General features: G+C 42.6%; 1 protein-coding gene across 2 annotated transcripts in view; it reads left to right on the top strand.

Annotated features, from left to right (window-relative positions):
- The window catches only part of LOC126457114 (cleavage stimulation factor subunit 2 tau variant), a 91,242-nt gene that overhangs the window by 50,275 nt on the left and 22,367 nt on the right, over positions 1-18,600 (top strand). For both annotated transcript variants that reach the window (XM_050093164.1, XM_050093163.1), the window contains exon 5: positions 2-489. In XM_050093164.1, coding sequence (XP_049949121.1) covers positions 2-489 — 488 coding nt within the window. The remainder of the gene's footprint in view (position 1; positions 490-18,600) is intronic.

Below are 18,600 nucleotides of genomic sequence, written 5' to 3'. Positions count from 1 at the left end.
GAGTATGCTGCACAAGGCGAATCCTATACTTCAACCACTCATGCCATTGGATAAGCCAACAATTACGGGACCCGTACCAGTCCCTGTTCCTGTTCCCGCACCTGCAGCAACAGTTACTGCTGTACAGCCCACACTTGCAATGCCAGTTGCACCTGTACCTGCGCCACAACAACTAGTTGCCCCAGATGTCACTGTAACAGTAGCCCAACAGGGGTGGACTCCGGCACCTACCCCAGTTGCTGTGCCACGTACCACAGCACTTGCTGCTCCAGTTGTAGCTCAGCCAGCTGGAGTTCAGTTCATTCCTCCCACAGCATCCGGTGACATCGATCATCGCACTCCGGTAGTCGATCCAAGACTGACTCGCATGGGAGATCAAGACCTGCGATTGCCACCTACAGGCTTAGTTGCTGGCCCACAACCTGTTCCACCTGTGCCTATTGCAAGAGACCACAGGGAAGCTGGGTTTGTCAATAACTCTGCTGAACAGTAAGTTGATGTCTCAAAATATTTGGCTACTTATTTGTGAATCCTTATTTAAGTCACATTTGTGTTGTGCGATGTTGTTAATTACATGACCGCAGTTAGACTGTATCAGGATAAGGAAAATTCTCTTAATCTGTTGAGAGAGAAAGATCAGTATTGATATGCCAATGACAGTCATAACTTCAGATTTTCAGCTACAGAATGAGTCAAAACTGAAACAGATTTATTCATAATGCTTCTAGCCAAGCACATTTTCCTTGTATGCATATTGAAATACAACCTCTGACAACAAAGTTCGGTGAATGAAGTCAGAACGGTCGATCAGGCAACACTGGTGACTCACAATGCCACACCTGCGTAGCAGTCGGTGTAGACAACCTGCCCCCATCATAGTTCAATTGAGCATCGTGTGTGTTCTGTGTTAGATCTATTGGACAAAGTGCTTGTTTAGTGCGTTGCTTCCGAACTGAGAACAGGACAATGAACGGGCAAAGGATCAATTTAAAGTTTTGTTTTAAGCGTAGCAGGACACCGAAAGAAATGCATGCAATGCTGGTATGTGTTTATGGGGATCAAGCAGTGTCCATGAAGTGTGTGTACAAGTGCGTCACCCATTTTTAAGTAGGCCGGGAATGTGTTTCTGACAGTCCCCGTAGCAAAGACGAAAATGTGTTGCCATCTTGCGCCACATCACTTGACTGATGATCAGAAGCAGGCACGTTAAGAGGCTTCACAGAATTTTGTCAAAATGGTGGATGCAACACCCAGTTTCTTGAATCGTCTTGTCACTCAGTATGAAACCTGGTGTCTCTGGTATGACCCAGAAATGAAACGGCAAAGCATGGAATGGTGTTCTCTGACATTATCTCGTTGGAAAAAGGTCAAAGTCAAAAAATCGTGCATCAAAACGATGCTAGTCACCTTTTTGATAGTGAAGGCATTATTCACAAGGTATTTCTAACTGCGGGAACAATGATGAATGTTGAATATTGACTCATTTCATGCAACGTCTATGCAGGGTGCTTCTCCAGTATTCACAACAAGGTTCCTGGTTTCTTGTACATGACAACACTTGCCCACACACAGCCAATATTATGAAACAGTTCCTGGCAAAAAGGGGGTGGTGCAACTTGAACATCCGCCAAACTCGCCGGATCTCAATCCTCCAGACTTTTTCCTATTCCCTCGACTTAAACTCGCTTTGAAAGGAAAGAGATTTGATGATATTCCTGACATCCAATGAAAGTGACACGGCTTTTGAACGCAATCTACATCTACATACATACTCCGCAATCCACCATACGGTGCGTGGCAGAGGGTACCTCGTACCACAACTAGCATCTTCTCTCCCTGTTCCACTCCCAAACAGAACGAGGGAAAAATGACTGCCTATATGCCTGTGTACGAGCCCTATTCTCTCTTATCTTATCTTTGTGGTCTTTCCGCGAAATGTAAGTTGGCGGCAGTAAAATTGTACTGCAGTCAACCTCAAATGCTGGTTCTCTAAATTTCCTCAGTAGCGATTCACAAAAAGAATGCCTCCTTTCCTCTAGAGACTCCAACCCGAGTTCCTGAAGCATTTCCGTAATACTCGCGTGATGATCAAACCTACCAGTAACAAATCTAGCAGTCCCCCTCTGAATTGCTTCTATGTCCTCCCTCAATCCGACCTGATAGGGATCCCAAACGCTCGAGCAGTACTAAAGAATAAGTTGTATGAGTGTTCCGTAAGCGGTCTCCTTTACAGATGAACCACATCTTCCCAAAATTCTACCAATGAACCGAAGATGACTATCCGCCTTCTACACAACTGCCATTACATGCTTGTCCCACTTCATATCTCTCTGCAATGTTACGCCCAAATATTTAATCGACATGACTGTGTCAAGCGCTGCACTACTAATGGAGTATTCAAAGATTACAGGATTCTTTTTCCTATTCATCTGCATTAATTTACATTTATCTATATTTGGAGTTAGCTGCCATTCTTTACACCAATCACAAATCCTGTCCAAGTCATCTTGTATCCTCCTACAGTCACTCAACGACGATACCTTCCCGTCATCAGCAAACAGCCGCACATTGCTATCCACCCTATCCAAAAGATCATTTATGTAGATAGAAAACAACAGCAGACCTACCACACTTCCCTGGGGCACTCCAGATGATACCCTCACCTCCAATGAACGCTCACCATCGAGGACAACATACTGGGTTCTATTACTTAAGAAGTCTTCGAGCCACTCACATACTTGGGAAACAATCCCATATGCTCGTACCTTAGTTAGGAGTCTGCAGTGGGGCACCGAGTCAAACGCTTTCCGGAAGTCAAGGAATATGGCATCCGTCTGATACCCTTCATTCATGGTTCGTAAGATATCATGTGAAAAAAGGGCGAGTTGCGTTTCGCAGGAGCGATGCTTTCTAAACCGGTGCTGATGCATGGACAGCAACTCCTCTGTCTCAAGGAAATTCATTATATTCGAACTGAGAATATGTTCGAGAATCCTGCAAACCGATGTTAAGGATATTGGTCTGTAATTTTGAGGATCTGTCCTTCTACCCTTCTTATATACAGGTGTCACCTGCGCTTTTTTTCCAGTCGCTCGGGACTTTACGTTGGGCAAGAGACTCGCGATAAATGCAAGCTAAGTAAGGAGCCAATGCAGTAGAGTACTCTCTGTAAAACCGAATTGGAATCCCATCAGGACCTGGCAATTTATTTATTTTCAACCCATTCAGTTGCTTCAGAACCCCAGGGATGTCTATCACTATGTCCTCCACACGGGAATCTGTACGAGACTCAAACGGCGGTATGTTTGTACGATCCTCCTGCATGAAAGATTTCTCAAATGCTAAATTTAAAATTTCGGCTTTCGCTTTGCCGTCTTCCATTGCCAGGCCAGACTGATCAGTGAGTGACTGGATAGAAGCCTTCAACCCGCTTACCGATATTACGTAAGACCAGAATTTCCTTGGGTTTTCAGGAAGATCTTTTGCTAAGTTATGACGGTGGTAGTGGTTGAATGCTTCGCTCATCGCTCTTTTTACAGCAGCACGAATCTCTACCAACTTTTGCCTGTCCTCATTCTCCCGGTCTTTCTTGTACCGCGAGTGCAACTGCCTTTGCTTCCTGAGCATTCTCCGAATTGCACTGTTAAACCACGGTGGGTCTTTTCTGTCCGTGACCCACTTTTTCGGCGCATACTTGTCCAATGCGTGATTTACAATGTCTTTAAAATTTGCCCATAATTCTTCCATGTCCATCGTACCGGAAGTAAATGAAATTGATTCATTTACTAAGTGGGATGCTAACAACTGCTTATCTGCTCTTTCTAGTAAGAATACTCTCCTAGCCTTCTTGGCCGACTTTTTAACTTTCGTAACCATAGTCGCAGTGACATCATCATGATCACTAATCCCTGTCTCAACACTGACACCGTCAATAAGGTGTGGTCTGTTCCTGGCTACCGGGTCTAAAATATTTCCATTACGTGTTGGCTGTCGATTTAGCTGCTCAAGACAGGTTTTGGATAATGTGTTCAAAAGTAATTCACACGATGGCTTGTCTGTACCACCTGTAATGAATCCATAGACATCCCAGTCTATACTAGGTAGGTTGAAATCGCCTCCGACTAATATAGCATGATCCGGGTACTTCTGCGATACAGAATGTAGACTCCCTTTGAATGATTCTCGAACTGTCACGGTGGAACCTGGTGGCCGGTAATAACACCCCACAATTAACTTTATGTCCCCTAGCCCTGTTAAACGTGTCCAGATAACTTCACAATCTTACTCTACTTCGACCTCAGTAGACACAATATTTTTGTCAACTGCAATGAAGACACCACCTCCTACAGTGTCTAATCTGTCATACTGATACTCATTCCAACCCTCACTAAATATTTCAGAACTTTCTATCTCAGGGTTCAGCCAGGTCTTCCTGGAGGGCAGTAAATTCAGGAACTTTATTCCGAACACTCTGAAAATTTACTACTAATATCTTGATAGCTGAAGTATCTTTATACTGAGCACATACTGATTTCCCTGCCTGCACGTCAACTGGTGAGTGTTCATCAGGACACCTCGAACTACTGCCTAGCCTAAAAAAACCCCATGTGCACGCCACAAGTACTCTGCTGCCCGAGTAGCCGCTTCTTTTGTGTAGTGCACCTCTGACCCACCTAGGGGCGTCCAAAGGAGGACTTCGTGCAAAGTTTCCAGGACATGTATCGCAGGGCTTAGCGGTGCATAGTTATGGGAGGTGACTATTTCGAAGGACAGTAAGGTAACTGTAGTTCTTAGTTCATCTACGTTAAAGTTACAGGACTATTCACTGAACTTTATTGTCAGAGGTTGTATGTTAGTGCAGTTGGATTCTGTAATTTCTTTTTGGGTGCATCTATGTTCTTGGAAGACACAAAGTAAATAATGGGAATCCAAATGAGTTTCATGCTGTGGAGCAGAGAAGGGGTATCCACAGTCACAGACTTGACTGTCATCTGTGAAGTAAATGGTATGATGCACCAACATGTGATTTCGTAATGATGGTACATTCTCAATTATAACCCCAGTCTCAATTTACATACAGAATGCATGGATCAAATATGTAAAGAAGGCACAACATCAGAGTCACAGGTGGAAAATTGTTTCTATCATGTGCCTATCATTCAGCATGTGCTCTGCTTCCTACCAGAGGGAACTATTGGCTAATGATTGTTCTCACGATGATGAGAAAGATTGCAATCATAATCCATTAAATAAAGCAATTTAATATCCCTGTTCGTTCCTATTCAGTTCAAACAACAGTTCTCACTCAGATTAGCCATTTACCCTTACACATCGTCTCTCAACTCTAGGTTAGTAAAATCCAGGAAATTGGTGTACTCCATTTTTTTCAGCTGAGGTATTTTTCAGTATCATATTGCGGTAGCTTCGTAGCTTTACTAGTCGTTGAGAAAGGGGAAACAAATGAGAAAAGTCTTAATGGCTCACATTTTGATTTTGAAACCTGAAGTGTTGCCAGATTTCCTTCAATTTTTATGTTAAAAATGTCCTAATATTTGTTAATAACTGGCAATAAAGCTATGCCTACCTTACACCGTGAATGTTAGGGGCCACCAGGTGGTAAAGAAATGACAATAATGAACAGAGAATTAAATCAATGATATACATACTCACAGTTATGGCATAAGCGGTACAACCCGAAGGAAAGAACCATCACGGTCCTCTTCCTTGGAAATGGTACTGGCGCCGATTGAAATTACCATCTCTTAAGTCTGTTCTTCCAGCAGTCCATGAAGCCAGCTCTCCTCAACTACCTTCTTCGTATGGCTGACAACTCAAGACCAGCTGTGTGGTAATACTTGCAGTGGCTTCTTTTGTCAGCATTTCAATGTCATTGAGCGTAAACTACCTGTTGTTTCTTACCACTCTACCTTTCACCTACACCCATATGTTCTTAATAGGATTTAAATGAGCGTGACATGGAAGAAGCCTGATTACATTATGCCCTTTATAGATAGCCAGCTTGTCACCTGACATGTGGAATTTGGGCTTGTAAAGTGCTACAAGTTCCGTAAACTCTGCCATATGCATGCCCTGTTCAGCTTTATCCAATGGAACATTTCATTGCACCCAGAGCAAAATGTGTGTTTTCCTCCATTGCATTGTCGGAGCTTTATTTATCACAACAGAGTGGTATGGCACATTGTCCATTACTATTGTCATGTTTGCAATAATGTTCTGCAGCAGAACATTAGAAAAACACTCCATGAAAGCTTTGGCATTCATTTCCTCATGATAGTCGCTTTGCTTCTTGGAATGGAACAGCAATAAAAAGTTTGTAATGAAACCACAAGCAGAGCCAGTATGGAGGACGATTATCCTGCCACCCTTGCCTATCATTGCTTTTGTTGTTCCTTGTGCTGTGCGATCCATCCATTAATCCATGTCTCGTCCAACCACACAATGTCTTCGAACAAAACACTCCCCATTGCACATAGACTTCAGCCTTTCCACACCACTATGTCCCTTCTCTCAATTATAAATGTCCGAGGCGACAACTTTTTGTACCGGAAACAAGCTTGTGTAAACAGTTTTGGAGTGACGACATATTCCCATTGAACAACTCTGCTGCTTTGAGGCTGAAAAGAAGAAATAAAGTAGGATATTCTTTGCACTGATAATAAGCATGCACATGTCTCCAAATTGCATCCTGTTAGAATGCGTCCATCTTTGTTACCCGTCTCTCATAACATCTGTTTTTGCCTGGAGTTTCTAATAAAGAATGACCTGGCCTTGCTTCTTCACTCACGTCTTCCTTTCTTTCCTTCTCCTTGCCAGTTCTCAGTGCCGTAGATTGATGAATGTTAAGTAGAGCAGCTGTTCTGTCCACCACTCTTGTAACATCTAAAAATAGACTGCCGTTATTGCATTCAAGTTCTAAATAACTGTACTCAGAGCATACAAATTTGCAACCTTGCCACGGATCGGAATTCCCTTTCCACAGCTCGATATCTTTGCAGCCAGTGAACATGTTCTTGGATGACCTCGTTTACTGCAAATCTCGTGTTCAGACATGTTGCACTGCTATTATCAACACAGTGCCAACACAAAAAAACTCGTTCACAACACCTGACCATTGCAGAAACTTCAATGATAGAAAATAACACTTCACAAAGAGAGCTAACAAATGCAGGTGCATCTGAAGCACGACACTATGTGGTACTGTTTATCACAAGCATGGTGACAGTGGTGCATTACCTACCGAACCGCTGGCAGTATGGTAAGGAAAGCAGGTTTGTGGTTTGTGTTACCTAGGCAGCAGTGTCACGTCCCCTCCGGTGAGCCAAACGTCAAGAACTGCAAGTAATTTTAAATGCACTGTAGTAACAAGCCATACTGTTTTGTGAGGCACATCTCATACATACTTTCTTAATGTTAATTCAGTATACATTTGGTTTCCAGTATGTTGTTTGGGGATAATTTTTCCCCCCTTCTGTTTTTTTTTTTCCCTGTTATCTAATTCTTTTCCGATTTAAGACAGTTGATATTTACTTAATTTGTGATGCTTTTGAATGAATTTTAATTGCTTTCAAAGAGCAACTGTGAGTGCAGTATTTTATTTGTTTATCAGTGTTATTGTTCATTGCTTGCTGGCTCCTAGTCAATTGGTTAATGGTAAGATAAGTATAGTCTGCACTGGAGTTCAATAACATTTTTTCACACAAGTGTCTTATCATGTGGCACCTCCCACCCCCCCACCCCACCCCCCTCTCTGACACACACACACACACACACACACACACACACACACACACACACACGATACGCACTGAATACAAATCTTGCATGTGGGCACATCTGGTACCCCTCTCAGCTTGCCATCCCAATAAGTCGCTTGTATCACTTGTACCTTAAACTGGCTCTGACTGGAGTGCCTCTTCTATGTTAGGTCTTTCAGTATTTTTCTTCCATGAAAAATTGAATTAGAGAGCCCCTGTGTAGAAGAGAGATCAGTCCTGTCACCATATTGAATGGAACAAATACTAACAAAGAGATAGAGGGGCTGGCCAGTACTTACCTCAGCTCAGTACAGCCGATAGATACACATAAAACAGAACTGAAAATTTACATTCCTAGCTTTCGGAACTTTGTTCCTTCATCAGGGAGGAGAGAGGGGAAAAAGGGGAAGAAGGGAAAGTGGATTCAGTTACTCACAACCCAGGTTATGAAGCAACAGGGAAAGGTAAACAGGGAGGGTAGCAAGGATGGAGGCATGGTTGTCAGAGGGAAGCCAAGAGAATATCTTTGGCTTCCCTCTGACAACCATGCCTCCATCCTTGCTACCCTCCCTGTTTACCTTTCCCTGTTGCTTCATAACCTGGGTTGTGAGTAACTGAATCCACTTTCCCTTCTTCCCTTTTTTCCCCTCTCTCCTCCCTGATGAAGGAACAAAGTTCCGAAAGCTAGGAATGTAAATTTTCAGTTCTGTTTTATGTGTATCTATCGGCTGTACTGAGCTGAGGTAAGTACTGGCCAGCCCCTCTATCTCTTTGTTAGTATTTGTTTCATATCTTATATGAGATTTACCATATTGAATGGAATAGACATGTCACTTGACTCAGACGTTTTGAGACTTTGTACCGATTGTTGGCATAGTGGTCAGATATAGGATGGATAAGATTTAAGACATCAGTGCATTTGATCACTTAAGATCATGGGTGCTCCACACTTGGGACTCTCCATTTAGAAGGTTTACAAGCACTTGGATCTAACTCCAACCATTGTGGGTTGCAGTTGAGCAGTCATGGATGAGGATGGATCTCCCCCTCACCCCCACACCTACCCCATTCATTTTCACTACATGGTCTTTAGGGACACCTCGTTGTTGACATCCTGGCTTTCCTACAGGATATTAATTGTGGTTATGTACTTTGTTTTACCTAGATGTTTCCTTTTTCCCCCTCCCCTCAATCATTGTGGCTAATTCGTGTGGTCCCAGCTTCCGAGTTTGAACTCAATTCTTTCAACCGCTTACAGTAGTGCTGGCCATTAGGGTAAGGTTCCCCAGTGTGACTTATATTTCACTCACTGTGTAATTCTATTTTAAGCACCTTTTGTATGCGTGGATTGAATTAAGACACCTGAAACTTAACAAAGTAGCCAGTCCATTGTGGGAAGTGGAAGGAGTTGTTAGGTAATTGCACAGTTGTAGCTGCATGACAACATAGGGAAAGCATTGTTAGTGTCAGAGATGAAAGCTCTTTATGCATTCTGAGAGCATGTGCACGTTATGTCAGAAGCACAGTTATTTCAGTCAATGGTACTATAACAGCCAGCTGTTGTTCTGGCTTGTTCTTGCTCGTGGGGAGAATCTGCAGTCAATGCATGAGGCATCATGACAGATTATCTGCAGTGAAGAGGATTAAACTTTCTCACTCTAATGTTGGTAAGATCCCAGCACTCGTCAGAGGAAAGACCATTTCAGTGTGGAAAGGTGTGACCTACCGTAGCCACATCATTGGAGGAAAACAGATTCAAAAGATATGATGAGAAATACTCTCCACTGTACCTAGTTTGTGTCAGAACTGATAGTAATTCCTTTTTGACCACAAAGTCATTGATTTCTCTGGAACATTTTGAGGCACTGTTATCCTGTGAGAAGCTTAATATCATTCCCTTCGAAATCACTCCTGACAAGAGCCTCATCAAGGTTCTTCTCCATTTTCTATTTCTTTTGTTGCTACAGCATTGGTTTTCAATCTTGTTAATAGTAGAATTTGCGTGATTAGTGATTTAGTTTCTCCTTATTCTTTTGAGTTTAATCAAATAAAATAATTATTCTGTTTGTGAATGCGATAGAACTTTTTTTATTACAGACATATGAATGTAGTGTGCCCAGAAAGAGATGAAGGAATTCTATGGATGGGGGGAGGGGGGAGGCATTGTCACTGACTCCAAGCATATACCAGTAGACAGCCAAAGGAAGAGAGACGGTATGGGGCATCACTTTACTTGCGTTGAAACCAATTTATGCTCCATGTGGTGTTGACAGTGCCATCTTCTGGCTGCTGTATCAGACATCGAATGTTAGATGTTGTGCATCTATGAAAATAAAAACTTAGACAAGTGTAACAAAGACTTACAGGATTCGTGAAATCAAAATTGATAGTTTCCTGCTGAATGATGGTGCTTTCTGCTGATGGTACTTATCCCATACCAGTTCTCATATATAATTTGAAGTTAAACATCTAGAAGTAAAGTACTACCCTTTGCACTCGTGAGAGGATGGTAAAAAGTGTTTGGTGGCACCTGTGATGGGTCAGGAACTGCTTCATCACTCATCCAAGAGAAGTATTAATTTGCGACACATCACAATACGGCACAACAATAACTGCTTAGTTGCTATATACACGAGGTTCTGAATTAGATTGCTGAGGTTGAAAGTGGCCAGTCATAAAACATAAGCTGGTTTGAAGTCCTCCAACCCAGAACTAGACCTCATTCCTACTTTTGTGAAGGGACTACACAAACGCTCTGTTTGAGCAATATCAAAGCTCACTTTAGCTAACAGTGATACATACATAATTATCTTTTTTCTCATTAGCGTTGTCTTGCACATTCAAGTAAGTAATTAGGAATGAAGTGCTCTGAGATCCACTGTGGTGCTCGGTATTGCATTGGTAGCTTTCTGTAACACCTGCTGTGACATTGGGAATTTCTGCTGTTGATTTCTGTCCCCCACACACCACCCAATGAGTACCTCAGACAAATAATAAAAGTATAAAGCAAACATATGATCATGTATAGGATGTCATCTATGTACAGATAACAGCTTTATGGACAACTTTCATCCCATATAATTATTATTAAAATTGTAATAAAATTAGTTGTACACATGGTTCCCCATTTATAGATGGCAAGGGTGCAGAGAGTTTTGTTCCTTTAATGTTTATGGGAATATTTCTAAAGTTAATTCAATCAAATTCTGAACCCACTCACTTTCCACTTGGTTTCTGGGCAAATGTCTTATGCGTTTTCAGATTAACTCATTAGGTAGACTACTATTAATTTTCATGCACTAACACGTTTCAGCAAATTTGTGGCATCATCAGTAAGTACATTTATTCAGACCTGTAAACTTTAAACACTGTTAAATAATAATTGTTGGAAGCAATAATTAGACCTAAACCACTTTAGTCAGTTGTGACATTTTTAATCATTATTTAGCTTGTCGTCTGCAGCAGAATGATTATCATACCGGTTGGCAAGTTAACAAATCACATTCTCAGTAAATACAATTTTGTGATTACTTGTGTTATTTCTGTCTTACCTGTCCTCAGCTGCATACTCAACTGTCATAAGAATGCTCACAGAAATGTCATAAACATTTTCAATGAATGACACTTGTATGTTACAACTTTGAGAGCCTGGGATTCCTCTTCTACAGATGAGATACCATCAATTACTACTGAATTACATGTGTGTGTCTGCAGCTATTCTCAAATCAGATATTTCCTTGAACCCTCTTGTCAGGTCATCTTTGCAAGAATTACGGCAGAGAGAGTAACAGAGCACAAAATTGCAAACATTCGTGTATAATTGTCAAGGGAGAGGTGGGGTTCCTTCAAAAATACCTCTCTATTCAATATTCACAAAGGTTTATTTAGTACCTGACGGTGATCCAGATTCCCCACATTGTCCAAATGTCGACAGGGTGAACACGTCAGAGATACGACGGCCACAGTACAAGGTGCTGCAGCCACAGTAAGCACATAAGGTGACACCATCCATTGATTTGTGGGTGTGCTGCTAAGTACCGTGGCCCAGCTCACCCCCTTGCTAGTCTCTGAAGCCTTTAGTTAAGTGCTATTGAATAGTAAAGTCTTGACTTTGCCTGATTTACATTTGTGATTTGGAACACTTCCCTGACCACTGTATGTGTTTAATATGACTTTGCTACACTCAGGGCTCATTTTGATTGTCCGTTTGCTTCATGAACTCTGCTCTCATTGGCCTCAGGAACCACCTGCTGGTTGCACCTGTCTCTGCATTACCACCAGTGTGGGTGATCATATTCTGTGTTCTACCTGCACAGAGTAGGATAGAAAAGCTGCGCTGAGAACTTTCTCACTGTGTAGCTATTCCAGTGGAGCATGGATCCTGAGATTCAAAAGCTGTGGCAGGAGTAGTTGCAGTGATAGCAGCAAGAAAAACCTGTGTGACTTGCAGCAGCAGTGACAACAGCAACAACAGCTGCAGGAACAGCAATAAAAGCAATGCAAATTGTACCAGAAACAGCAGAACTTGCCGTTAAGACTGCTGCAAAACCAACAACATTTGGCAACTGCCATTACCTCCCCTGCCCCTCCACCATTTGCTTTCTTCAGTCAGGCAAATGAGATGTCGGAGCTCTGTTTGTGTCATTTTATTCTTCACTGCAAGGCAGTCTTGAATGTCAGTGTGTGGTCTTACTGTCTTCTAGTAGTAAACTGTATGAAGTGGTACAAAAACTCTGACCCTTGTAGTTCGACTTTTTCTGATGTTTGTAGTTTGCTGACCATTGTTACATTCCTCAGCTAGGCTCAAGTTTTATCAATTTGTAAAGCAACAAAAACAATCCTATGCAGCATGGGCTGCTGATTTTCAAGACTTGCCGCATCATTGTTAATTTTCTTGTAAACATGTGGCGAGTCATATGCGGACTCCTTATCCATGGTGTTAAGATCCATCTCGTTCCCGATTAGTGGTATTAGTATGAAGGCTTTAGAGCAGGCATGAGCAACCTTTGCTGACCCACAGGCCTGAGTCACATACTCATCTGCCTCATCATGTGACGCAGCAGTAAAACCATAGCATCCTTGATGATAATGTTTATAATATAAAGCACCAATATGATGGCACACCTTTCGCAATGTGCCACACCAATAAATTTTGCCTCCAAACATTCTTTTTTGAGTGTAAGTACATTTTATGTCCAGCCCATCTTCAGGTGTTAACATTTACATACGCATAGTAACGTTGTGTCTTTACTTAAGATGTTTTACAATAACTGTCTGAAAAACTACTGTTACATAACTCTACAATGTCATGTTTGAATAAAAAATGTTCACAACACATTAGTAAATATAAACATCTGAAGACAGGATGACAAGCATCTTGAAATGCTATCATGGAATCGGGTGCAGGTAATTCACTACAAATTGCTTTCAGTTTTGATAGAAGCAGTGTTCTGAGATGTCCAGAATAGACAAGAATCATTTACTAATGTTGATTTGAGAAAGATAGGGAAACAAAATTTGGCAGTGAGATTCACAATGCCAGTTGACAAGCAATTAGGACTAACTTTGCGATTTGTGGCCACAACCATGTCATTCAAGTGTTTGAAATGCGGTGTATAATTATCCACAAACACTATTATTTGTCCAAAAATACTTTTGATATCTGATTGCAGAGGTATATGATGTATTTGTGACGCTAACTAAATTAGATACTCAGACTGGAAATGTGTTTCTGTTTGTTGTTCAAATCCAGTGGTGACAAAATATTCGCTGGTCTGAAAAATGACCTGCAAACTGAGGCCAAGCAGACGGTCATCAGAAATATCCAAAAAATGCGTCCTGGGTGGATTCAATGCTAACACCTCACTCTTTCTCCTATGAATTTCTTCCATAGGCTGGATTGAAACCAGTCATGGACCATATCCAACTTTTGGGCCATTGGTTGCCCACTGATGGTTTAGAGCCCTCTGACCCCACCTCGAGCGATGTCTTAAAAGTTGTCTTAGCTCACAATGTAACTGCATCAGCCCAAGATATGTTTCACAATTCCTCTGTTGTCAATATTGTTAGTAGTGTTAGTTGACAGTGTGCTCTACAATCAACTAATGACTCAGTTGTCATCCCGATCTGATTAACTGAGCACCCGTTCATCAGGTAGTCCAGTGTCATGGGCTTCAGTAGTTTGTGCAGTAATTAGCAATTCCCCCCCCCCCCCCCCCCCCCCCATTCTCATCATTGATGATCCCCCACTCTCATCATCAATGGACAAGCACAAATGGAAGTGCTTTGTTCGCCATTGTTGTGTTCCAAAGTGAACACAACTCACACAGTGTTTTCTTATCTGTCGCCAAAGGACCCCTCCAAAGTTTGCACAATCAAATAGTATACAGATTGAGGCCAATAGCGTCAATGGCGTATCTGCTCTTTCTGTGACATCGTCAGTGTTGAATGCCACAAACTGTGGCATCCTGTGAGTGTCTGCCTTAAATGGCATGCACCAACATTGATCATCAGCACACTACATGCTGTCTTACCAATGCCTGTCATGGCAGCAGCAGGCGGGATACTGCATCTCGTGTTGCAACCAGACATTAATGGGACGACTACAGATTTCCACTTGAACACAGGCAAGGCCGTGTGTCTGGTTAATGAGGACACATACCAGTCCATTGCTGCAGTCTCTTCAACACAAAGTGGTAAAGTACAATGACCAGTTAATCCCATTGTGGAGTCAGATCGTAGACCAAGCTAACAAGGGAACCTCCCCATCGCACCCCCCGCAGATTTAGTTGCAAGTTGGCACAGTGGATAGGCCTTGAAAAACTGAACTCAGATCAATCGAGAAAACAGGAAGAAGTTGTGTGGAACTATGAAAAAGGAAGCAAAATATACAAACTGAGTAGTCCATGCGCAACATATGCAAAATCAAGGATAGGCTAAGCTGAGGAGCGCCGTGGTCCCGTGGTTAGCGTGAGCAGCTGCGGATCGAGAGGTCCTTGGTTCAAATCTTCACTCGAGTGGAAACTTTATTTTTTTTTTATTTTCAGCCAATTATCAAAGATCAGGCACTCACACATAATCAACTTCGCTCTCCAAAATTCCAGGACATGTTCAGATTTGCTTGGACATATGCAGGATTTGACGGTCTGCACACGGAAAAATTTGAAAACGTTAAAAGGGAAAACTGTGCGACTGTGAAACTGTTGCTTTCATTTGTTGCAGTTTATGTGAGAAACTCTTATGTTTTCATCACTTTTTTTGGGCCTGATTATCACATCCACAAGAAAACCTAAATCGGGCAAGGTAGAAGAATCTTTTTACCCATTCGCCAAGTGTACAAGTTAGGTGGGTCGACAACATATTCCTGTCATGTGACGCACACGCCGTCACCAATGTCGTATAGAATATATCGGACATGTATTCCTTTGGAGGAATCGGTTGACCTATGACCTTGCGATCAAATGTTTTCGGTTCCCATTGTACAGGCACATCCTTTCGTCTACTAATCGCACAGTTTTGCGGTGCGGTCGCAAAACACAGGCACTAAACTTATTACAGTGAACAGAGACGTCAATGAACGAACGGACAGATCATAACTTTGCGAAAATAAAGAAAGTAAAGTTTCCACTCGAGGGAAGACTTGAACTGAGGACGTCTCGTTCCGCAGCTGCTCACGCTAACCATGGGACCATGGCGCTTCTGAGCTCACGCTATCCTCGATGTTGCCTATCCTACGCATGGACTACTCAGTTTGTATATTTTGCTTATTTTTTCATAGTTCCACACAACTTCTTCCTGTTTTTTCGATTGATCTGTGTTCAGTTTTTCAAAGCCTATCCACTGTGCCAACTAAATCTGAGGGTGGTGCGATGGAGAGGTTCCCTTGTAAGTATAGGAATGTAGTTCGGCAACTAACCTTGCTAGTAGTTACCTCTGGGATAACTATCGACATATTATGTTTGGACACTTTTAAACAGTTTGGTTTTCAGATCCAGCAATAAATAAATCTAATTTCAAGTGTGATCCCACTCACAGAAAGCAGCTGTTTGAACCTACATTAGGCTGTGAAGCGGGGTCCCAAGCCCATATATCCTTAAAGCAATCGACAGTGCGTCAGTTCTGTAGTTTGCCTTTTAGGGTTGCAAGCGTTCCCACGATATTTCAAGGATATCTTGAGCCATCCATCCAAGGTATCTCAAACAGTGTTCATTATTTGTAACAATGAGCTGTGTTCATTATTTAGATAGCTTGTTATTTACTGGGGCCTTGCAGGAGCAGCACCTGCACAACGTTGTTTGAGCAGCTCCAAGCCCATTGTCTGTTTAGTTTTCTCGATAGGTGAAGTTTCTTTGAGCCTAGTGTCAAGTACTTGGGGCATAAATAAGTAAAGATCAGCACGCACCAACACAGGATCATGTGAAAGCAATCACTAATATCAGTTCCTAAAAACCTCAAAGATATACACTTGTTCCTCAGCCAAGTAAACTATTACCCCAAGTTTATTCCTAATGTGACCTCGGTTTCCTGCTCACTCAATCAGTTGCTTAAAAAAATTGTTGAATTCTTGTGGTCTTAGCTATGCCATGCAACTTTAAAAAATGACCCCTTGTTCCGATCTTGGCAATGATGTGCTGGACTAAAATGTTAAACTTTGGTGCAGAGAAATTACTTACTAATTGAGAAAGAAGCGTTTTCCACCATATGTGGAGTCCAGAAGTTTCACAAGTATCTCTGTGGTACTAAGTTTCACCTGATCATCGACCACAAGCCCCATATTTCTCTGTTTGGTCCCCATTCTCCATTCAAAACTTCCCAGTAAAATGATGCAGCAGCTGCAACTGTGGGAATTATTCCTAAATAACTATACCTGCAAGATCCATTATTGGCCCACCACACAGTGTTCCAAAACTGATGCACATTTCCACTGGCCATGCGACCCAGATGCGGACTTTGACAAACTGAAGGGCTATGTTTTGCTTTAAACGCAAATCAACAACCCATCCTTGATGAATTCCCAATGACGGTGTGTGAAGTAGCAGGAGAAAAGGGCTGTGAACACACTCCTTTGCAGTGTGTTGTCTGCTGCATGGGGGAGGGGGGGGGGGGGGGGGGGGCGGAGGATTGGCCGTAGCACTTCCCCAAGGACACCAAAACAGAATGGTGCACATATTTTGGTAGTTATGGAAGATTCGAAATTCCAGGTGGTAGTTTCCTCCTAGCTCTGCTCCTAACATACCGAAGCTCATCCACAAAGCACTTTGAGGAATGTGCAGAGTGAAAGCAGTGGCACGGCATAATATGTACTGGCCTGGGGTTGATGCCACCATTGCATGCAGCATCTGGAACTGCCAAGCCTGCACCCACAACCAGTTGATTCCAGCATAGCGTTTCAGCCATTGGTCATGCCCTGCCATCCCTGGCATAGAGTGCACGTTGATTTTGCTGGACTATTCGTGGTATGTATGTAGTTGCTAGTTGTCAGTGCTCCTTCTAACTTTCCATATGTGCTGTGGATGACTACTATTACCACGGCAGCTACTATCAATACCCTGTCCATCACATCTGTAATAGAAGGTGCACCTTATATCCTGGTTTCCAACGGCATCCCCCAGTTTGCGGTGTTCGGAATTTTTGTCAATGCTATGGCATTAAGCAACTGATGACTTTCCCTTTCTGTCTGGCATCCAGTTTGGAAGCCGAGTGGATGGTCAGGATGCAGGTGCACAAAGTATTGATGGCAGACAACTGTGGTTATGCACTCATTAGCTTCCTCACCATCTACTGGTTCACCCCTGTAAATTGATATAGCCCAACCAAAAGTTTACTTGGGCACAGACTCCACACCCTTTTTTGACCTGCTTTTCCCAGCTCAGTGGGCCCTCTGCTAATGACACAACCATGTTACTGTGTGGGTTCCATGTCTGAGCTCATACTCTTGGCCAGAACCCTGGTTGGACCCAAGGTTTTGTTATTTCCAATAGGGGGCAACTGATGTGTTAGGTTGTGGCCAGCCATGAGCTGATGCAGATCAGAATCAGCTCAGTCAGCAACAAGACATAACACTCGCCTTTCCCTTCCATCCATGACTGGGCATGACCTCTGCAACCATACAAGGGACAAGTTAGCCCATCAGTGCGCGTCATACCACTACAACCTCTGCTCTCATGTTAGCCATTTACAGGAAGTCGGCAGTGACCAGTGATGGGAGCTAATTGAGGAACAACAACTTTCACACCATATGTTGCTTCTGGCCAGCTTGTGCCCACACAAGGCGCTGCACCCATGGCAAAAATGTAAGGTGGTGCCACCCACTGATGGGTGTGTGCTGCTAAGTAGCGTGGCCCAGCTTGCCCCAGTTACTTTATTGGCCCCAGTTACTTTATTGGTAGTCACTGAAGCTTTTTGTTTTGCTTATTGAAGAGTACTCTTAACATTACCTAATTTACATTTGTGATTTGGATTGGTTCCTGGACTGTTGTATACACTTAAGATAACTTTCCTGCACTCAGGACTTGTTTTACTTATACACTCACTTCAGGAACTCTGCTGTCATTGACCTCAGAAACCGCCTGTTGGTTCCACCGGTCTCTGCATTATAACCTGTGTGTGTGATCATAAACTGTATCCTACTTAGGCAGAGTTCCATGGAAAAGTTAAGAAGGAATTCTTAGTTATTTGAAATGGGTCAAACAATTATGAAGCTGCACTTCACTAGCCCCAAGTGCCTAAGCCAGTGGTAGTCAAGTTAGCCCCTACTGCTGAGTAGTGGGTGCTTCAGCTTTGATGGTTGGCAGTAGGTAGTAATGGTTACAAAAACATTTTTGTT

Source organism: Schistocerca serialis, chromosome 2 (genome assembly GCF_023864345.2).
Source record: "Schistocerca serialis cubense isolate TAMUIC-IGC-003099 chromosome 2, iqSchSeri2.2, whole genome shotgun sequence".
Lineage (NCBI taxonomy): Eukaryota > Metazoa > Arthropoda > Insecta > Orthoptera > Acrididae > Schistocerca > Schistocerca serialis.
Note: the sequence above shows the minus strand (reverse complement) of the source record. Positions and strands in the feature narration are given on the sequence as shown.